This window comes from Motacilla alba, chromosome 12 (assembly GCF_015832195.1).
Source record: "Motacilla alba alba isolate MOTALB_02 chromosome 12, Motacilla_alba_V1.0_pri, whole genome shotgun sequence".
NCBI lineage: Eukaryota > Metazoa > Chordata > Aves > Passeriformes > Motacillidae > Motacilla > Motacilla alba.
In genome coordinates, this window is record NC_052027.1 from 13168443 (window position 1) to 13190562 (window position 22120).

At 45.8% G+C, this 22120-nt stretch overlaps 2 protein-coding genes across 4 annotated transcripts; one reads left to right on the forward strand and one right to left on the reverse strand.

Moving 5' to 3' along the window:
- The first annotated feature begins 740 nt into the window (after positions 1-740).
- On the forward strand, positions 741-15193 carry WNT5A (Wnt family member 5A). Of its 2 annotated transcripts, none has more exons than XM_038149455.1 (5): positions 741-1030; positions 4253-4386; positions 5535-5800; positions 10525-10817; positions 12374-15193. In XM_038149455.1, the coding sequence occupies exons 1-5, from the start codon at positions 1025-1027 to the stop codon at positions 12830-12832; spliced, it is 1158 nt and encodes a 385-aa protein (XP_038005383.1). In that variant the 5' UTR covers positions 741-1024; the 3' UTR covers positions 12833-15193. The 2 variants fall into 2 exon arrangements, with proteins under 2 accessions (XP_038005383.1, XP_038005384.1); XM_038149456.1 differs by lacking the exon at positions 741-1030 and adding an exon at positions 3416-3869.
- On the reverse strand, positions 2170-3295 carry LOC119706188 (translation initiation factor IF-2-like). Of its 2 annotated transcripts, XM_038149458.1 has the most exons (2): positions 2938-3295; positions 2170-2808 (listed from the first exon to the last, which is right to left on the reverse strand). In XM_038149458.1, exons 1-2 carry the CDS (start codon positions 2999-3001, stop codon positions 2189-2191), a joined length of 684 nt encoding a protein of 227 aa, XP_038005386.1. In that variant the 5' UTR covers positions 3002-3295; the 3' UTR covers positions 2170-2188. The 2 variants fall into 2 exon arrangements, with proteins under 2 accessions (XP_038005386.1, XP_038005385.1); XM_038149457.1 differs by having other exon boundaries at positions 2170-3295.
- Positions 15194-22120: the final 6927 nt, after the last annotated feature.

Genomic DNA, 22120 nt, shown 5'->3' on the forward strand with positions numbered 1-22120 from the left:
GGAGCGGGGCCGGCTGCAGCGGGCGGGGGCAGAGCCCCACGGAGGAAGGGTCGGCTGCCGCGACGCCGCCTGCCCCGGCTTGCTCTCCCGGCTCTTCTCCCGGCTCTCTCTCCCGGCTCTTCTCCCGCGTATCCCGCTCCCCGGCGCTGGGCGCCTCTGGCACCGATGGATTGGGGGAGCCGCAGCTCCTGAAGCCCGGACTGCTCCCCTCCCCCTGCCCCTGCTCGCCTTGCAGGATCAGTCGCCCCGTAAGACAGGCAAACGCGTGCACAGCCCCCCTCCCCCTTCCCGCTTGTGCAGAAACTTCTTTTTCTGTTTGGGCTTTTTCTTCTCAGTGTAAAATGGAGGGAGCCGGCCCCGGGATGGCTCTGCAGCGGCGGACCCCCGGCTCTGCACCGCCCAGCCTTTAAGCAAGTGAAGGGGGGCGGGCAGGGGGGAGCCCTGCACCCGCTCGGCTCCATCGTCCCCCTCTCGCGGGCCGGTCCGCGCCGAGCTGCGGAGGGGGCGGTCGGCGGCCCGAGCGCCGGCGGAGCCGGGTGGGAGCGCGGGGAGCCCCGCGGCGGCACCACCTGGGCTGGTGGGACGGATCGTCGCCCGCGGCGCTTTCGCTGCCGCTTGTGAAGATTTTTATTTGCTTCCGCACAATCACGCCCACGGGCGCTGTGTGCGTGTGTTGGGTTGGCTTTTTTTTTTTTTTGGTTTTTTTTTTGGCCTTTTTTTTTTTTTTTTTACCTCCTTCTTCTGCTGCTGGTGGAAAGCCCTAATTACTGCGATTGCTGATGGACCTTGGAAAGAAGGCTGCACTGGTGCCCCGCTCCGCAGTCGGACACGCTCGGTTTGCGCCGGACAGGGCGGCCGCTCGCCCGCCGCCCCCCGCCAGCTCCGCGGGCCCCCGCGCTCCCCCGGCCGCGGCTCGGGACGATACTGCCCGGCTCCTGCGAGCCAGGATTTTACTTTCGTGTCGCCGTTTCTCCTCCTGCTCCGCTTGGATTACTTGGCTGCTGCCGCTCGGTGATCCCGCGCGATGGAGGTGAGTCGGCGCGGGGGCTCCGCGCCGCAGGGGCCGCGGGCGCGCAGGGTGGACTGCGCTCGGCGAGGTGCGGGGCCCCGGCGCGGGGCGGCCTCTCCTTTCCTCGGCTAGCGCCGGGTGCTCCTACCTCTCCGCTCTCACCCACCGCGGAGAGTTCTGCTCCCCACTTGGGAAAAAGCTCTTGTATTTTCTGGTTTTCCTTCTCTTTTTTTAAATTTCCCCCCGAAGAGAGGCTGCCCGCCGCAGGGACACTTGCCGGGCTCGCTCTGCCCGCCGCGTCCCGGTGCATCTTTCTGGCAGCGGCTCCTAACGCGAGTTTAAAGACATCTTTCCAAACTTCCCAAACTTTCCCGAGGAGGATCGCTATGGAGGAGCCCAACGTCGGCGCTAATGGTGGCCTGTACCTTTAAGAAGAACTGGCTGGGGGCCAGCGGAGGACCCGGAGTCAGGCCCCCCCCCCCCCCCCCCCCCCCATTTAATTTTATTCTCAGTTTCTGGAGATTATCACTCTGCATCTGCAGCGGGTCCCGCCTGGGTCAGCGCGGAGGAGCGCGGCTCCTCGGGGTCCCCTTGGAGCTGCGAGGACTCCATGTTGGAAAGGCTGTTGGCTTTTTGTTGTTTGTTTGTTTTTAATTGTCAATTGTATGGTAAATGGGCTGCGCTCGGAGGGTCACGGGGAGTTCAGCGGGGCCGAGGAGCGAGGCTGTCCCCGGGCGCCCAGGGAAGGACACGATGTGCCTTCACCCCCGAGAACACAGCCCCTCTGCGCCTCCGGTGGGGAGAGCTGGGCCGGGACCCGACCAGTGCCTTTCCCTGCGAACGTGAGACGTGGTCTGGCTCCTCCAAATGGCTGTGAAGACGCAGCGGGGAGCAGAGGGCGGCCGGGGGGTCCCCGCGGAGCCGCTGCGCCTCCCGCGGTTTACAGCCCCCCGGAGCCAGGCTCTGGATGCCGCCTGCCCGCTGGTAGTGCTCCTAGAAAACCAGATGCCTTCGCAGGCTTTCCAGACACCCCGTGTAAAACAGGATCAGAGGCGATCCCGCGGTGCAGGATCTGTAAAAGCCTCTCTTTTCATCTCGGCAAGGAGCGCGGGCTCCGCATGGGGTGCGTTAAATACCAAAACCCAATCTCCGCGGCCCTACAAAGTTGAACACGGTGCCTCACACTCCCCATCTCCAGTGCTCCGTGCTGCTGGGCAGTCTGCTTTTTTCTTTTCCTTTTTTTTTTTTTTTTTTTTTTTTTTTTTTTTTTTTTTTACTGTGGGATTTTTTTTTTTTTTTTGGTGTCGTTTCTGGCGGTACCTTGTCAGCTGCTGCGGGCAGAAGGGCCGGGCTGTTAGGGCCGGGCTGTCCCGCGGCCCCGGGCGCAGGTGCCTCCGCCGCCTCGCAGCTCGGCGCGGTGCGCGCAGCCGGGAGGGCGCTGGCAGCGGGGCCGGGGCGCGGAGGAGCCGTCGGAAGGGCAGAGCCGCCGGGCGAGGCCGCCCCCTGTTGGGAGCGGGTCGCCAGCGCTGTCCGGGGGGCTCCGAGCTCGGGGGGCACCCGGGACTTGCGGCGGCACAGAGCCCTTTGCCCCCGCCGACGGCGTCTTGCAGCGGAGGCGGCACTCCGCTCCCGGCTCTGTCCCGGCCCCCGCTCCCTCCGCGGCTCCCGCCCCGCCGGGCAGCCTGGCGTGCCCGGTCTGGCTGCTGGGCCGGCAGCAGCACAGCTGTCGGCGTCCCGTATGGGCACCGGCGTCTCCGACCTCCTCTGGGCGCGGGCACTTTCGTGGCGCTCCTTTGTTGCTGTCATTGTTTCAAGAAGTAACAGGATGAAAAGAGGCCGGCGCTTGTGCGCTGTTGGGTGTCGCGGCTTGCCCCGCGCACACCTCGCTTCGCCTCGTCCCTCGCTCAACCCGCCCCCGGCATTCGCACCTTTGCCGGGACTGAGCCCCGTGGGGCGGGCGGGCTCTTTCTGCTGCAGGAGAGCGGCCCCCATTTACCCTTCCCCCCAGCGGGGACTTGGGGGGGGCTCATCTCCCGCGGCGGGGGATGTTTAACCCGCACGGCGCGGGGAGGCTTCGCCCCCGGGCTGCAGCCCCCGAGCGGTGTCAGGGAGCGGCGCTTGGGGATCCCCACGCTGCGGCAGCTCCCCCTGCCTGGGCAGGTTCCGTGTCCGGCCCCGCTGCCAGCGCTCCGCTCCTCCCGGCCCTTCGCAAACAGAAATAAATTAGAATTAAGAACACCTTCAATTCAGCGTTAAGGGCCTTTGGAGGATGAATAGGGAATAGGGAGCCCCCAAGTGTCGAAATGTCCTTTTTTTTTTTCCTTCTTCTTCTTCTTTTTTTTTTTTTTTTTTTTTTTTTTTTTTTCCCTTCCCTTCCGAGGGGAGGGGAAATCAACCCCAGGCATGGCTCTAGGGAGACACTGAGAGAGTCCCGTGTGAGGACCAGACGGTGATCGCGGGACCTGTCGGGGGAAGCGTTTGACTTCCAAGACAGCAGCCCGGTTGTTGCAGGGACCGGGTCGGGACGCGGAGCTGCTTCTTGTCGCTCCCGGTGCCTCCCCGGGCCGGTACCGGCCCTGGGGGTGCCGTCGGGGCAGTCACCGCGGTGCCAGCGCGGAGCTCGGCGCTGCCTCGGCGATCGCGGAGTGCGGGAGCCTCGCGGCCGCGACGAAATGTTTTAGGGGACGACGGAGAAGGGCAAGGACCGTCCGCATCATCCCCGGGCGGGAGCCCTCGGGCCCCCCGCGGAACCGACCCCTCGAGGCACCGGCCCCCCTCCCTGTCGGGCTCGCTTTGCAAACCTGAAGCCGCCTTTAGCCGGCCGTGAGCCTTTCGTGTCCCCGGCGCGGGCAGCGATGGGGTAATGCCCGGCCCGGGGCCCGCGGGTCGCTGTAGCCCCGGGGCAGCGGGGATGGCTCCCGTGTCCGGAGCAGCTGCTGCGCCCGGTCCCGTCCCGTCCGGCGGCGGGCGGGGTGCGGGAGCGGCGGGGCCGGGGCAGAGGGACGGGCGGGCGCCCCGGGAAGGCGGTGTCCGCGGGGGGTGGGGGCTGGCGGGGTGGGTTCTGCCCGGTGGAGCGGGAGCCGCGACGTGCCTGTGTCTGGCACCAGAGCCTCGGCGGGGAGAAGGGCCGGCGAGTCAGAGTCAAGTTAAAAGGGGCCCGGAGACTTCCGTTGTTTAAACTTGAATGCTCGAAAATGGTCTGAGAAGCAATAAACAATCTGATCCTTTTTCTCCCCCCTCTAGAAATCCAGTGCAGTATTAATCCACGGAGGTGCTGTGGGGACAGTTGGCAGTACAATGGCTTCTCAGTACCTCGTAGTGGCTCTGGCCGTTTTCTCCTCTTTTACCCAGGTTGTAATAGAAGCCAGCTCTTGGTGGTAAGCATCTCGTATCGACTTGGTTTTGAAAGGGGGTGTCAAGATTTGCTTGCTTCGATGTCTCTGTGCTTCTTCTGTACTTTGTTTCTGCGGGAGTGCGGCCGGAGCGAGGCAGCAGGGGAGAAGTGTGCTGGGTGGAATATGTTGTGCAGAGGAACGGGTCTGTCGAGTGAGGGTAAATGTGCAACATCTCGTCTTGTAGAACACAGCTTTTAGAATGCTGTCTGGTGGATTCTCTATGAATTTTATCATCTTTAAATCACTATAATTGTTTTTCTTTTAAAAGAGATGTTTCAACTCCCTTACATTAGACGTTTTGCATGTGCAAGAGAAAATGCTGATTTGCAAGGAAAAACTTTAAGTTTCAGTTTGAAGTTTTCTGTAGCTGAAATGTTTACAAATATATTTCGTTACAAAGGAGTACGTTTAAATTCCTGCTTTGGCAAATTATTTGAATAGTCTACAATGTTGAGAGTTCTTGAAATAGGTGTTTCTCTTCTTTTTCCAGTGATGCCTTTTGGATTAATAGCTACTTTTTAATTGAAATGTATCATGTGAAGAGCACGTTAAGAATTAAGAAAACAAAGTTGATTTTGTTTAGAATGAATATATTTGCCTGCATGTTTCTGTGTTGTCATTTGGAAGAAGCTAGACGTAGTCTGTAGCAAGTTTCTAACTTCTGGCTTGCTAAAGGTTTCCCTATTTGTTTATAATAGATCAGATTGAAAAACCCAGACTTAAGTCTAAAATATGTGTTAAGATGAATTGGGATTTGGAGAGCTTTTTTCACTTTTGCTTTATTTATTTTCCTGGCCTCGCAATTGTTTGGAGCTTCTGGTTTTTTTACTGTGTCAGTTTAAGCTGGTAAAAGACTGCCTAGATGCACGTCTTCCAAGTCTGTGTTGTACTTCAGTCTCTAATGTATGGTGATAACCACATGGGTGGAAACCAGTAACTTCTGTCCTGTTCTTAAAACAAAAGTTTCATATTTAAGTGTCCGGGGTTTTTCCTCACTTGTTAACAAAAACAGGAGTTGCATACTCATGTATAAGATGCAGTTCTGTTTGGGATTTATAGATTATTTTTTTTAATTGCTTTACTTTATTTTGAAGTCTTCTGTTTATTAACGCAAATCTTTCTTCGTGCAGGTCTTTAGGGATGAACCCCATGAACCCCATGAACCCTGTTCAGATGTCAGAGGTGTATATTATAGGAGCCCAGCCACTATGTAGCCAGCTAGCAGGGCTTTCCCAAGGACAGAAGAAACTCTGCCAGTTGTATCAGGACCATATGCAGTTCATTGGAGAGGGTGCAAAGACGGGCATTAAGGAGTGCCAGTATCAATTCAGACATAGAAGATGGAATTGCAGCACTGTGGACAACAACTCTGTTTTTGGCAGAGTCATGCAGATAGGTAGGAAGCAACGTCTTTATGATTAAACTCTTGTCTAAGGATATGTATGGCACACACTGTTCTGCACTTGAATCTCTTGCCAGGTTCTTACTGAGTTCTGTATACAATCAAGTGTTTCTAAAAGTTGGCAAAGGAGCTGGATTATTTTTAGCTGGAGGTGATTTCCCACCACTGTCCAGCCATATGTCTTGGAAAACAAAGTAGGAATATATATTTGCATATGGGAATAGGGGAGAAAGGAAAATGAGGCCCTGAAATCTCTTTTTTAGAAAACCTGAGACAAAACGAAGGCAACCTACAAGAATTAAAACCAGCAGCGTCTTGTAAAATTAAAGATGTCCATGTCTAGTTCCAAAGTTAGCAGCTGGGTAATAAATCGCTCTTGGTCTAGAGGTTAACTGAAAATTGCTGCTCTGTCAATTAGTGTTTATAGGCAATTCCTCCTTGCTTATTTCCAGATACAGTATTTTTTTTTCTCTTTTTAAGGAAAACAGATTTATTTTAAAATTACTGTAGCAGGGTAATTTTCATGAGATCAGTTCTATCATAGTAAAATGTGTGAATATCCTTCTAACTGACATTTAATGGAATCACGTAGGTGGTGAGAGACAGAGTCTTGTTTAACATTTTATCACATTTTGGTGGACACCAACCCTTCCTCTATCAGATCCTCTTTGAAATGGCCTTCTCCAGTGCTGATGTGCTGCCTGACTTTATTAGCATTTAAGGACCTCATAGTATTTTAAAGTCCTTGGCAAAATTTTAACCAGTGCTGTTGAATGGGGTCCATGGTGAAACCTTCCTTTGACTTTCTCAAGGCAGATTGCTGATTTTGTGTAATCAACTGAAAAATGCCTACTTTTCCGGGTGACACTTGTGATCCTTTAAGTAGTGAGCGGTACACTGGCAAATGCAGCACTGCTTTTTAGTTGGGGTTGTAAAGCAAAGCTTTTATGGCAGTGTTTTTCTGTCCTGCTTTAGAAAGAGAAAAAGTTTTAAAATCAGTCTCAATCTGGGTTTGTCTGTAAATGGGCTGACTCCAGTAAAAGTTGAAGGAATGCATCAATTCTCATTCGGTCTCAGTTTTTGTTAAAAGAAGTTTTTATTTGGAGATTGTTGGACAAATAGAAAAAAATGTATTGCATGAAAGTACCGAATTGAAACATTTGATTTTAGATAAACAACCTTCCCTAGGCTTTTTAAAGCACAGTATTAACCCTCCATAGAGGCAGGTTTTTTTTACCTTACCCAAGCAAAAGTCTAAAATCATGAAAGCAAGCTTCTTCTGTACACCTCTCTGTTCTAGTAATCTAAAAAATGTCATGAAATTAATCTGTTTAAAATTTAGGCCTTCATCTTTCAGCCCTTATTTATTATCCAAGCAAGTGAAAATTAGCTCAGGGGTACTGTTGGTGTGAAGGAGTATACAGGATGGGGCCCATGCTTTGTGGTGTCTGTCTCTGGAATCGATATTTCTGCCCTCCTCAAGTATGACAGATCTATTTAAAGGTGGCTCCTTTCAAGTTAAATAACTTTGCCGCACCCTTTTGCTGGATATGACTGTATTAGCTGATGTCTACACAGCAATTCATCATGTAATTAAGCCACTTATTCTAATTGCAGATGGAAGCAAGGTTAATAACCATATTCAGGAGTTAGAGCATGAAGAGTGTATTCACTGAGAGCAAGGAAGGAGGTGCAGCAGTTGTAGCATTTCACACTGCCCCTCAGTAAGGACCAGTTGGTGTTCCTATGTGTGGAGGGAAAAGTGGGCACTTGCAGAGCCTGATTCCATTGACTTCAGCCTGCCATGCCCTGTGTGATGGGCTGTCAGATAGCCCTTTCTCCCAGCAGTGCAGGGTGCAGGCTCTGAGTGCACATTGTTTGGGAGAATTTGGCACGTGCCCTTCCTTGGTTGTGCCCCAGAGAGTTCTCGGGCACGGCACTGCCCGCCGGCACAGCCACGGCCCCGTGTGTCAATGGACAGTCTTTCTTCCAGGATTTACCCTGCAGTTAGCTAAAGCTGTACAAATAAACCTGCCGTTGGGTTTGGAAACTTGCTCTGTGGCTTATTGAACTGTAAAATTTTAGAGCCTGTGTTCTGCACTGCTCTCCTTGGGTGCTGGTTCCCAGGTCAGGCCACGGTGCTCGCTGCCTTCTCCTGGCTTTGTGGCCAGCCCTGTGCAGGCTGCACATGGGCTTTGCACACACAGCTAAGTGCTAACAGGAAACAAAATCACTGGATCCTCCCCCTACAGCTCCGTGTGGTTGGGGTCCAACTTATTCTGCCTTCAGCCTGATGTTGAATGCTTTTAAAATGCAGGACAAAGAACATTTTGTATCTTATGTTCAGGTATTAAAAAAAAAAGGTTCTGTTCTTGCAGACTTATTCAGATCAAGTGTAAAGCTCAGCGCCTTGCTCTGTGGGTGGCTTCCTACAGTGTGTGTATATTGAACAGTTCCATTTCTATGTTTTATATATATGGGAGAGAGGGGACTCGAACGTGTTTGGAATGTGTGTTTGCTTGCCATGGCTACAATAGAGAGAAATCCTGGACTGTGTGGGAAAAGACAGATATGTTTGACAGTGAAGGAAAGCACAGTTGTGCATAAAGACTGAAAAAAGAAGGGAAAAAAAAGGAAACTCAGAGTAACTCATCCGTGTGGAGCCATCACTCTTAATGTGTTCCTGGGGTCAATGACTTGAGGCAGTGTTGGCTTGAAGTGTACTTCAGCAGCTGATGCTATTTTATAATTTGCCTAAATGTTCAAGGAGGGAACTTGCAGGGCAACTCTCCTTCCTGTACCCAAGCCTTTCCTTCTCCTTCCCGCTGAGAGTAAGTTCTTTAAAATTTGTTCCAGGTTAATAATGAAAACGAGTCAGAAATAGTCAGCTTTATGAGTTTAAATCCCGCAATAAGTGGCAGAGTTAACCGTGTGAAAGCATGAGTTAACTAAACATGCAAAAGAACAAAAATGGAATGGAAGAGGCGAGTCCTGTGGTCCAAAGCAGACCACGTTTCTTTCCTCTCAATATAGTGGAAATTTTGCTTAAGGAATTAATCCAAAAATGTGTGTTACAGAGCAAATGGGAGTATTAAAATCTGTATGAGGTTCCCCCTGCTATAGTTTGCAGTAGAAGCAAGGCTTAAGTCACCACATAAAGCCAATGTTTTTTTAGCTGAAAATGCTACTCCTGTAACCCTTTATGCCCAAAATTCATGTAGACACTTCCAAGAGCAGGTGTCTGTCAGTATAGACCATTGTAAGGTAGCAAAGTGCTTCTGATCTTTCTTAAGTCTCATCTTTCCTAACATAAGATTTCTGGTTTTTCCCATTTAAAACCAGCATCTATTACTAAAATTAATCCAGTGGATGACAGCTGTTGTATTAACAAAGCTGCTCTGATCTTGGTGCCATCTTGATGTTAAATATGAACCAGACTTCAAATTATTTATGTTTCAGAAGTGCTTGAAAGCTCCTATTAGATTTGACCTGTCATGATACATCTTGTACCAAGATATTTTTCCTAAAATGTTGCTGTCTAAATATATGGGACTTGCCCAAAACACGGCCTTTTAACATCCTAGTTTTTCAAAGGCCCATGATGGTCTCTAAGTAAAATCACGTAAAACCAAGACTAAAAGCTAGCTTGATCTATTGATTAGACTAAAGATTAGGAATAAAACTTAAATCATATAAACAGAAAAAAATATTTATTCTTAGTAATTCCAAGAATCTTTCTTGGAAACGACCCATTGGGATGCTGTCTCTTAAGGAGAAAAACAAACTTCAAGTGCTGTCTGGTGCAAGTTTTGTGTTTATTTATCTGCAAGCTTTGCTAGTTGTACTCAGAACTTGTGTCACCCTTGGAAAAGTGATTGGGGAAGTCAGACACTTAATGAGGTGGGATCTGATACTGTCAATAGGATGGTATGTGGCCATGTCTTACATTATGAGTATTGTAACTTTTTCTTAACGAAAGCTGGAAACTTGAGGTTTTCCATTTCCATTTAAGGGCAGCAGATGCCGGAGAAAACCTTCAAGGCCACCTAGTGCCAAGGATTTTTTCTTCCCTGTAATTTGTAAAAATGATTGTCCATGGGTTCCCTTGCCATATTCACAAGAGCTGAAGTGGTGGATAATAACCAGCACAGGTTGCTGTTAGTTTTAAATAGTCTCTTCCAGAAGTGTCTGGCTAATGTGTAGGGTGAAAAGTTGTGTGTTATTCTGCTGCGCGTTTCTTTTGATACTAGGAGACTTTGTAAATTGCTTGAACTTCAAATAAATTGGAATGGGTGAAGTGCATCAATCACATTTGAGAAGTAGTAATTTAAGAACCAGAGTTTTAAAAGTTGTATTTAACATCTCTTTCTTCTGAAGGACAGGGAGCCTGTTACCCTTCCCTCCCCTCACATGCAGGCATGGCTGCTTTGGCCCCGCTGGCCTTATGGTCCTGACCCACCTCCACTCTGCACTTTCATCCAGGCATTCACCAACATGAAAGAGAAGTGATTTCTGCTCTTGACAAACTGTGTGTGCTCACATGGCTTGGGTTGGCTTGATTCTTTCAGAGTGAGGATGTTTTGGGCAGCGTGGTTCAGGTTACTCTCCTTTTTACTGTGCAAGTGAACTTGGTGGCTCTGGAGAGCCTTTATCCTCCTGGCCCATCATCGGGCTGGGAGTGGTGGCTGTCCCCTAACCCCGCTTGTGTCTCTGTGCAGGCAGCCGGGAGACGGCGTTCACCTACGCGGTGAGCGCGGCCGGCGTGGTCAACGCCATGAGCCGCGCCTGCCGGGAGGGCGAGCTGTCCTCCTGCGGCTGCAGCCGCGCCGCGCGGCCCAAGGACCTGCCCCGGGACTGGCTGTGGGGCGGCTGCGGGGACAACATCGAGTATGGATATCGCTTCGCCAAGGAGTTCGTGGACGCGCGCGAGCGCGAGCGAGTTTACCAGCGAGGCTCCTACGAGAGCGCCCGCATCATGATGAACCTGCACAACAACGAGGCCGGCAGAAGAGTGAGTGTCTGCACCACAGTGTGTCCCTCCACACTCCTCCTCATGCCTTCATTTTAGGAAAAATGTGCTTCAGCGGGACAGCCACCATGGCTTGTCTTTGTTTTGACTCACAAAACGAGAAAACGGCAAATACGGGGTGTGGATGGGTGGGGAGTGCATGACTTGGTGTTGCTTTTGGTTGTCTGACAGTCCTGTTGCTTTCCTCACGGGGGAGGCAGGGACCAAAGTGTGTTGTGTTTCCCTCTGTATTGTTTCATGAAAAGTGCTGTGGGTTCTTTGTAGAACAGAATTTTATTAGTTGGTATTTCCAACCAGGACAGTGTGGGTTGGAAGGAAGAGGGGTGTGCTGGGCTTCCCAGGCTGGAATTGTGCCACAAGATTTTTCTGACTTTTTTTCTTTTCCTGGTTTAAGAGTATGTGAAAAGGTTCTCTTTGCTATTAGAAAACATGGTCGTCTGTGGTTGAACATGTCTTCATGGTTTCTTTAATCTCAAAAATGCTTTAAATGAATGGGTGTAAACTTTTTTTTAATAGTCTGAATGTGAAGAGCCAAAATCATTATTTTCCTAGAGCTTGAAGTGCCAACAATAGTCAGCTGAGACTTTGCACTTGTGTTCTAAGGTGAAGAAGGATGAAAGATAATTGAAAATTAATAGTATTTAAATGTAAGAGGAGGGTGTCTGAGAGCAATGGACAGGCCAATTACTATTAGCAAGAAGAAAAATAACACTTTTTCAGTTGCTTACAGAGGCTTGAGGAGTTTTTTCCTTCCTTAGCCTCATCTGTGCAGTGCCATTTGGCAGTGTTAAGACTCTGTAACTGCTGGGTGGAAGCTGTCTACAGTATCATCTAATGTGTCAGACCCCAGGATTTTTGGGGCAGTGTCAACACTGACTCTTATTTTATTTGTACAGGGCAAATGACTGAGGTTTCCCTGCCAAAGCTTTGTAAAGAGGATATTGCTATGTAGCTCTGACTCCCACCCATAGGTGTTTGGGGGTTTCTTCTTGGATGAAGTCTCTCTTCCAGAGCAGTATTTGGGATAGGAGGAGGATGCCGAGCCAAGAGTAGACAATCAGCTGCAGCTGAGCCAGGAGCAAGAGGAATCTTAACTCTTTCCCTAATTGCAGCCTCAAGCAGAGATCAATAGGGAGAGTAACTCAGATAGAAAATAGGGAGATGTTTTACATTTCTCAATGAAATAGCAAAATCCTTTGCTGGCGTGAGAGCGAATTCCTAAAATTTGAGTGCAGCCTGAGTGATGCTGCTGTCTGGGCTGTGTGTGTTGTTGTGGCTGTTTCTGTTGTGGGGAGAGGCTGGTGAGACTCTCCTCTCCTCCTCCTCCTCCTCCTGGCTCTTTGGGGTGCTGGGGGTGCATGGGTGTGTCAGCTGACTCGTCCTTCCCACTGTATTTGAGGAGGGGAGAGGTTGCTATGGTGAATACTGCGGAGGGGCTGGTGGGAATGCGACAGAGGGCAGGAGATGAGGGATATAAATGCTCTCACAGTCGTGCTAGTCTTTGATCACGGTTCTTGCTTTTCCCCCGACTCCCACAGACGGTGTACAACCTGGCTGACGTGGCCTGTAAGTGCCACGGCGTCTCCGGCTCCTGCAGCCTGAAGACCTGCTGGCTGCAGCTCGCCGATTTCCGCAAGGTGGGCGACGCCCTGAAGGAGAAATACGACAGCGCCGCCGCCATGAAGCTCAACAGCCGGGGGAAGCTGGTGCAGGTGAACAGCCGCTTCAACGCCCCCACCATCCACGACCTGGTGTACATCGACCCCAGCCCCGACTACTGCGTGCGCAACGAGAGCACCGGCTCCCTGGGCACCCAGGGCCGCCTGTGCAATAAGACCTCGGAGGGCATGGACGGCTGTGAACTCATGTGCTGCGGCCGGGGCTACGACCAGTTCAAGACGGTGCAGCGAGAGCGCTGCCACTGCAAGTTCCACTGGTGCTGCTACGTGAAATGCAAGTTGTGCACAGAGATCGTGGACCAGTTTGTGTGCAAATAGGGCACGGACGAGGTGGGAGGAACTGCAGCCGCCTGCCAGCAAGGGGTGCAGGCCCCTCTCCCTTTCTGCAGGACTATCTCCACTTTATTTATAGAGTCCAAGGAGTTTTCGTCTTCTTTTAAGAAAATAAAAAAAAAAAAGAAAATTAAAAAAAGGGCGGGAAAGGAAAAAAAAAAGAAAGAAAAAAATATAGAGGTTGCAAAGAGAAGTGCCTGGAAACCCTCTCTGCGTCCATCCCAGAACTGTGTGAGGCTTATATTTTTGGCAATAATGGGGGAGAATCTGAGAATATTTATTTTACAAAGTTAAAAGAAAAATAATTGACTTTTCTTACAAACAATAGAGTAGTTTGAGGGGAAAAGCCGACATATCCTAATTTAGATCCATGGAACGTAATACATGTGCAGTAGACAGAGCAACCACGTAATGTGCTTGGGATGTTAGAACCATCCTTATGGATGTGAGGAACACACAGACCTGTCCATGACTTTTAGGTTCAGACACTAGAAGTTCCTAGAGTAGGGTGTACAAAGCTGTTCAGTGCTCTGTAAATAAGGGGTATGTTCATCACAAGGTGCGGTGTCGGTTTCCTGCCAAGGGTCACCGGAGGGCAAAGAGCAAAGGATCAGAAAGGCTTCAACTGCGCTATCCCTGAGTCACCTGGGCTGGTTCCAGAACCAAGCAAGACAGGAAAAAAAAACCAGGAAAAAAAATATGCCTTGGTGAATAATAAAGATATTCTTCAGGGCAGAGCTTGGCCTCATCAGCTAATTGTGACATTCGAGTGTCTCGTGTGCCGGAGCAGCACTTCCCTGCTGCTGGGTGTGGAGCAGCCCGGGGCAGGCTGCCCGGAGCACTGGAGCTGGGCAATGCTTACAAACAGCTTTGCTTTTCCAGCCTGGAAAGCCCATGGAAAGCAGAGTTCCCCAAATTTGAAAATGCCTTAAAATGGTGTAATAGCTGGCTGTCTTTCAAAACACAGCTTGACAAATAACTCCTCTAATTTTATGTGAGAAAATAAATCATTAGATATCCGCTCTTGGAATGACTGATTTTTATTTTTTCGCAGATTTTGGGAACGTTTTCACTCAAGGAGACAGTACTTTCATATTTTAATAACATTAACTGACTATTATAGTTCAATGAAACGTTGCAGCAATACCAAATTTATCATCCTATGTCTTTAATACACATGCTTTAGATAATATACTGCAGATATACACTACAACTGTTGAGACTATACTTGAGCAGTTACATATATATGGGAGAACTGTGGTCTCTGGTGTCTGATACTTCAAAGCTTTTTGTACATATATATTTTAATGATTTAGAAAAAAATAAAACATCTAAATTAAAGGGACAGTTCATCCCTTATTTTCTTTTTCAGATCTCTTCAGGTGTTTAGATTGATTCTAAGCTTTTAGTGGGTTTTTAATTTTTTTTTTTTAAGAACTTTTAATGTTCAGAAGTTTTAAGGAGAATCACAAAGAAGTAAGCCTCTTCCCAGTTTCAGGACTTCCTTGGGTGGTTGGTAGAGGCAGCACCCTGCACTTGAATTGATACCAGTCTGGAGATCACTTCTATTCCACTCTCACATGAAGGGCATTATTGATTATTGCTGAAAGGAGGCACCTTCCAACTCCAAAATGTGCTGCATTTGGCCCTTGCTTTTCAGTTTTTGAACAGAGAATTGTTATTTGTCAAACAATATGTGTTCCCCCCCATGCTGTGTAGTTACACAGGATTTCATCTTTGGTTCAGATGCCACTTTCCAGCTCAGTCCCATCCTACAAGTTAAAGAAAATGGTTTTGCAGATACCAAGTGAGGAAAACCTTTCACTTTAGCCTAGTTGTACTAAAGCCTTGACTTTTCACAAGCCTTTAAGCTGTATCATTAAATTCATCTTGATCATTTATCAGCTTCTTAATGGCGCTTTATTGCTCTTAATTTATTGTACAAGGACATATTTACCCCTCATCTTCAGATGTTTGCAAAGAATATCTTTAAAGTAAGAGAAATAAATAAAGCACTAATTCATTGAATATGTCACTTTGGTTTTTATTGTACAAAAAAACATGACCTTTTTTTTTCATTTGCTGAATCACCTCATGTTCCTTTTTAGTGACTTCTGTCTGAACAGAATTTAATCTCATGATCCTAGCTATTAAAACCCTATTTAATGTAAAATATTTTACTTGTCATTCAGATATGTAAATCTTCTATGTCCTTTCCTCTGTTCTGTACATTTAATGTACATATTTCTGTCTTGTGTGATTTGTATATTTCACTGGTTAAAAAAAAAGAAAGGATTATGCCATAATTGAAGATAGACTATAAAAATAAAACTTTGGTTGTATATTGGGAAGTGGTTTTAATTATCTTTCAGAGGAGGGTTTGTTAAGACAATGAGCAGAGTTGATTTTTAAATTTATTACATGGTAAAACAGGGATGTGTGTGTTGGCCAAACATATAAAGTACATTTTGAAGTTTTATTTCAATATTAAGAAGACTTACAGATAGAAGGGGAAGACTTCTTAGGTAGAAGGGGAAAAAACCCCAAACCAAAAACACCCCAAAAATCCTCTCGGAAACTGTAACTCTGACCTCTAGCATTTTAGAGATGGGCAACTACTGAATTGCCAGTGGACAGGGACCTGAGTTGTTATTTGTGTGCTTGCAGCTTCCAGGCTGCCTTCAGGGGTTTTGGGGTAGCTGCCTTCAGAAATGCCAGGGAGGGCAGCAGGATCCTGGGGTGAGCAAAGGTTTCCAAGAAGAAAAGCCCTCGGGGCTGGGTTTGTGTGCTCTGGGTGTGGGGGTGGTTCCCCCACATCTCTCCCACCGCCCTGGATGGAGCTGCAAGGTGGAAGCTCACCAGAAACTGAGTGCAAATGAAGGGAAGAATCCTTAAAAAAAAAGCCAGGAAGGCAAAGTGCAATGAAGGATGAATGAAGTATTTGTATTTAAGGAGGCAAAGCAGAAAACAAAAATTAGTATGAACCCCAAGCTTTCTGGTTTGCAACTGGCTTGTCTTTGAACTGATTTCTTAAGTCATGATTTTTTTTTTTTTTTTTGCTATAGGTAACTTGATGAATTAGTGGCCTTTTTTACCTCACTTCTCCTCCTCTTTTTTTTTTTTCTTCTTTTTTTTCTTTTTTTTTTTTTTTCTCAAGGATAACCTTCTAACATATCGAAACTCTTTCTGGCTGCCAAGAATGTATTATCCCACAAACCAGTAGACCAACATCATGTGTTTAAAATAGCGATTCTGGGCAAATGCAGCATTCTGTGGTCCTATTACTGACATCTGGTTCAGTTTTCCTCCACTTGTATATTGACCAGTATTCTTTATTGCAAAAACACAGCCCCTATTTAGGAAAGTCAGCATTTTTTTTTTGACTGGATTGTATTCAAGCTTTTCCCAATAACAGAAAAGTTACCAAAAAACTTCTTTATTGCCAGCAGTAAATAATGTGTATTCAAAATAGTCATTATGGGCTCAGATACAAGAGAGTTGTTTTTAATTTGCACCAAAGTTTATCTGTCTAATTTTGTTAAAAATGCTGTTTCAGAATCTTGGTTTTTTAGTAATAACTTCAAATATTTGTGTTTGGTTATGTCTTTGCCAGTACTGAGATCCACTTTGTTTTTTCAAAGTACCAAAGCCCCCAAAGTACCAATAAGTGCATCAGAGATAAGAGACTTGAAGAGAATGGAGCTTCAAGTCAGGCACTGCATGCAGGATGCGAGCTAAAATCCCTCCTTTCTGAAGGATTGGTTTGATAGAATGATCTTAGAAAGGTTATACAAAACTTGTAGGAATTGGTAGGGAAGCTGACAGAAAGGTTGCTTTCCTTTGGATAAGAAGTTTTGAGGAATAATATTTAAACCATTAGGCTATTCATTGTAAAAGCATGGTTTTGGTGAATCAGGAAAAATATCTAGTTTTTTTCCTTGTGGACTATATGCTAGAGGAAACCAAGAACAGCAAGGAAAAATGAAGCTCTCTTAAAAATATAGGTAAGTGTATTAATGTAAAGCTTATGTATGTACTTGCTGACTGTGGTAGTCTTAAAACTGTTTATCTATTATTGAAGTCAGTTTGGAAGGCAGGCAGATCTGTTCTTTTGCTTTTTAAATTGTGTTTAAAATCCTCAATGGGGAAAAAAAAAAAAAAAAATCCTTCTTCCCTACTCCAGACTCTGGTATGTCTGTTTATGTTGCAGTGGGATAAAGGATCCACGTAGGAGTGCAGTGAGAGGTTTGTACATGAAATGTTGTTTTCTTTAAAGGTGTGATTAAAAAATCCAATCTGTCTCATGCTCTGCTCTTATATGAGATTGCGTGTGTGCATTTGTATATACTCTGCTGGTATTTTCCAATTGTGTTGGCCAAATTCTGCTTTTAGTTATGGTTAGGCATCTCTCCTGACTCTGGTGGTGTCATATGAGCCTGACATTTTTCGACCAGACGTGAAGGCCCCCCTGCTCAAAGAGAATGCATATGAAATATATCAGCCTTTCTTCTGCTGGCTGGTTGTTTAAACATGGGTAACTGAATTATTGTGAAACAAATTCTGGGGCTGCAGCTGCAAAAGCAGTAATACGGTATATTCGTAGTGATGTTTCTACGCCATACCTCCTAATTTCCCAGCTGATTTCCAGCGCAGACAGAAAGTCTAGAATGCATGTGGTATGTTCCTCATCATATATTTTATAAATGTAAAATAATGATTTGTCAATTACAGTTTCTATTATAGAGATAAAATGAGATATTTCGGGCTCTCCTGATTTGTTGACAGCCCCTTACCTTTGGCTGTGTGGAGCACTGCTGGCTCGGAGCAGCATGAGGTGAAGCTGCTTTGGGAACGTCTCTGAGGGCCGGGCCGTGCACTGTGGATATTGGTGCACTGATTGCTTTTGTAGCCAGTGTTGGTTTACCTTGTGTTGTCTTTCCCAGCAGTCTTGCTTTCTCAAATGGTAATTGAACAGCAGCAGTCAAAATACTCTGCTGACGGAGAACCTCTGGCCACTCCATGGGCAGTTATTCAAACACTTTCTGAACCGGTTTGACCCATTGCTGATTTATTCCAGATCCATTGCGAGAGAATTTTAAAAATGCAAACTCCACACTAGAGTTCATAGCATGGCTCACAGTTCTTTTTTGGTTTTGTTCTGTTTTCATAAAGCACTCCATACCAATCATCCATCTCTTTTCAAGTGGTGTTTTTTTGTTTTGTTGGGTTTTTTTCTTTTGGTTTGTGTTTTTGGTTTTTTTTTCCAGTACTTTTCTTGAACACCTTGAGCAAGGATATGGTTCCCTCAATAAAAGGTGATACTTTCTGTGTCATTCTTCTCATGACTCCCAGACCTCAGTGACAGGTTCCATGGCAAGAACCACTTCCAGAAACCACCCATCCCTCAGGGTTTCCTCCTGCTTCTCCTGGGCAGTTGTTAGCAGAGTGCAGCAGCTGTTAGTCTTAAAAGCTGCTTAAAAGTCTTGCCTGCTGTTTTCTGCTGCTGCTTTCTGCCTCTTCTTCTGCCCACTCAAACAAGCCTATCTCCTGGTAGGTTTTCCTGTTGTTTTTCATACAGAAAGTTGCAACTATACATAGCTTTTCTCAAGTAAGGGCTGGGATTTACTTTCCATGACTATTGATCTCAGAAGAGCTAATGCTTAGTAGGCAAATAGTGCTAGAGCTTCTCAAGTATCCCTTTGCTTTGTAAATCAGCAGCCTTGGAGGAGTGAAGGGTAATCCCTGAGCAAACTTGAACTGGCCATTACCTGGGGCAGGGAGGTTAATGCTATAAAATACTGTTCAGATGTATTTCTGTGCTTTTCTTTGGGCAAAAGGGTTCACACCATGAAAAAGAAAGCGGCTACTCAGTGAGATGTGACCTAGTAATCCTTGAAGAAAATGGGGAAAAGACCAATTTATGGTGTGCAAATTCATTGACTTTGTTAGCAGTTTCCATAGTTGATTGCCATTCATATAAAATTGAGAATGTTTGTGTTTCTGCATATATGTTTTCTGGATCAAAGTAATCCCTTGATATTTTCATCTTGCATAGTAAGTTTGTGGTTAAAGGGCCCGTAAATAAATTAAGCTTGAGTACTTAAAGAACTAGTAGTAAAACCATCACCTAAGAAACAGCTCCAAAAAACACTATGGAGAAAAATAGCAGTGCAAGTTGCAGCAAACAAATGCTTTGTTTTAAGAGTTAGTGTTGCATAGCTGTCAAGCAGGCAAATGGTTGCTGGTGTCACATTTAAGCCACAGTGCCAGTTGATTTATAAATGTAGAGGTGGGCAAAATCTAATGACAGGAGTCTGGGAGCAATTCCTTGGTAGTTAGATGCATTAGATGGGATGTTTGTTCCTTATGACCTCTGGCAATCCTCAGTAGGCATGATGACATGCTTGTACTTGCAAATAGGTGATAAGATTTACTAAAAAGTTCGTAAAAGTGGGACAATTTACATTGAATTATATATATAAATGGGTTTTCAATTTGGTTTTTTTTTTTTGCTACAGTCTTCAAATATATTTGGGAATCTGAATAGCTGATAAAAAGATGGGATAAGGCTGCAATGTCTTGGCATCAGCAGCAGCTGTACACAGCCTAGGGAATGGGAGGTGGAAGTTTATTCCTCCTGATGTTGTCTTTTGTAAAGAGCCAGTGTTGATCCTGGATAGCAGATGCTCTGGAAAAGAATGACAGTAGGACTTCATGAATGGAGGACATAATTCATTCATAGTAAGTACAAGGTCTGATGTACTTGTGTTGCCTTTGCCATGTCATTTGCATGCAATATATATTTCTGTATGAGCATGTCAAAGTCTAAGATCTTTGCTCAAACTTAAGGACTTTATTACAGCAGATTAAAAGCAGAATAAGCTCTAATGAAGCCAGATGTAATAGGACTTGAATATGTCCCTTGTTCTTACATTCTAGTGGATTTTGTTGTTACCTTGTTAGGATTCAAACCTTGTCTTCAGGATTTGGCTGACTGAAATGATAGATTAGGCATTGTGGAGGATTTTATGGATAATACATCACATTTTTTTTTTTTTTTTAAGGGATGATAGATGCCTTTCCTGGAGGGCATTTTTCATTAATCATAGAATCTGATTTAACTTGTAATATATTTTCTGATCCTCCCTGTGGTTAGAGAATATGTGGAAACATCTATGCCTTGTGTAGATTCTGTCATCTCTCATGTCTTGTTGTCCTCCTTGGTGGTGTATATTTTGAATACTTTAAGTTACTGTGCTTTACTTTTAAAGTCTGACTCTTGAAAGTAGAGATCTTACCAGACCCCTGGCTTGTGGACCTTGCTGTAGGAGATCTGTTGCTAAGTTTCGTGGAACCACATAGAGTAAATAAGAGTGGCAAAATTTTAACATTTTTGTGAGGAGCCAGCTTGACTGTACATTTTAAAAATCTAGGCAAGCAAGATTACAAAAAGATACGTTTCCTTTGTCTTATTCTCATGAAGAACTAAAGACATCCATCCTCCATGCCCAGGTAACTTCTGGAAGGAATAAAAGACCAGTGTCAAATGGTAGCCAACTCTTTCCCTCTACGTCATGAACCTAATGTACTTTTATTATACTTTGAGATCCTAAGGCTATGTTGATCTGCTACATGATTATATAATGCTCCAGGACACCTGTGTAAATAGCAAACAGAGAGGCTTTTTATAGACACTAGATCTTAGATAAGTGACTCTGAGAAGTCATATAGGATCCCAGCTGTAACCCCCTGCTATACATACCATGTATTTTTGGTTGGTTGTTTATTATAAGAAGTACAGAAGCTGTTCCTTGTAACATAATTTTTGTAAGACCTGCATGTGTAAATATTAAATTTGCAAATATTAAATGGAGAAGCATTAGAGAAACCACTAAATGAATCACTTCACATTCCTCATTCCTTATTCTGATGCCGATTTCCTTAAATGTTGCTCCACTAACATTCAAATCTGTGTGCTGTTCCAGCCAAGGAGAGGAACTATGCAATCCCTCAGCCCCGGCCCTCTCGGGGTGTAGATCTCCACCAGTGATCTTTAATGGTACCAGATGTTTGCTGGAATCCTCCTCGAGGCACTGATGTTCTGGGTCAGCAGCTCGTGGTGTTAATCAAAGCCCCCTGTCCATCAGGGCGGGCTCAGGGCTGGGACTGTGTTTGCCAGGGAGGTGATTCTGCTCTAGGAGTCCACAGGGAGAAAATCAGTAGGAGCTCTCCTCTCTCAGCTCCATCCCATGGTAGGAATATCCTGGTGCAATTAACCTGGTTTGTGTTAATGACAATAGACTAGGATCCTAGAGGGTGAGTTTTATTAATTTTATTTTTTTTTTAAATAAATAAATGATCTTGGGAGAAGGAAACTTGCTCCAGTGGTCCCTGCAGGTACACTTCTGGTCTGCTGATGAATCACATGATTCCTGAGAAAAGTGACTCTAAAATCTACAGGAAAGAATATTGAATAGTTCCCCCTCTATAGCTGCCTGGGATGGCAAGGAACTACAGCAGTGAGCAAACTGTTGTTTACCAGTGTTTATAGAGGGAGGTTGTTTTACATTATCGCTTTTTAATTATTTACTAGGGCACCTATTAGAAATGAATCATGGTTTTCTTTCTGAAAATAGAGCGAGGAAAATTGAGGCAAGAATTCAAAAATGTGGATGTGGCAATGCTGGCACAATCCTGTTCCTATTTGCAGTGTTATCAGAGGGCTCTGACCACATAGCTGTAATTAATATTTGGTGTGTGACCGACCCATGGCTTCCCAGGGACTCCAGGGTTCCTTATCCAGCTGTTTCTTGCAATACAGTGAAAGGAAAATAAGTCACATGGGACACTGCAATCAACAAGAAAGTGCAAGGTAAATTCAGTGGCATTGATGAAATTTCTGTTATAAATAAGCCGTGTACACAATCTTTTAGATTCCAGCTGCTTTGAATTGTTGTGTGCATTTCTTAAACCATCCATAAGTAAACTAGTTATGATCTCATTTTTACCCAGGCTGATGCTGGGATGATATGCCTTTTATATTGTAGGGAAAAATAGGCAATAATAGCAAAAGTGCTTAGTTAGGATACAAAACACATATGCAGTGTGGCTTACAGGACTTGAAGTGCCAGACCCATCAACATAATAGAGCAAGTAACAATATGCCACAATTAATTAATTCAAAAAGACTTTTTAGTGGTTGTTAATTTTTTCCCCAGTTCTCATACTGATTTGTCGCGTTGGTGTTTATTAATTTAACATTTGATCTGAAAA

Bases quoted from the DNA above. Each gene is read 5' to 3' on its own strand.
- WNT5A (XM_038149455.1), top strand. The intron at 4,387-5,534 runs GTAAGCATCTCG...TTCTTCGTGCAG, and splicing joins ATAGAAGCCAGCTCTTGGTG to GTCTTTAGGGATGAACCCCA. The intron at 10,818-12,373 runs GTGAGTGTCTGC...CGACTCCCACAG, and splicing joins ACAACGAGGCCGGCAGAAGA to ACGGTGTACAACCTGGCTGA.
- LOC119706188 (XM_038149457.1), bottom strand. From the start codon at position 3,001: ATGGGGGCCGCTCTCCTGCAGCAGAAAGAGCCCGCCCGCCCCACGGGG.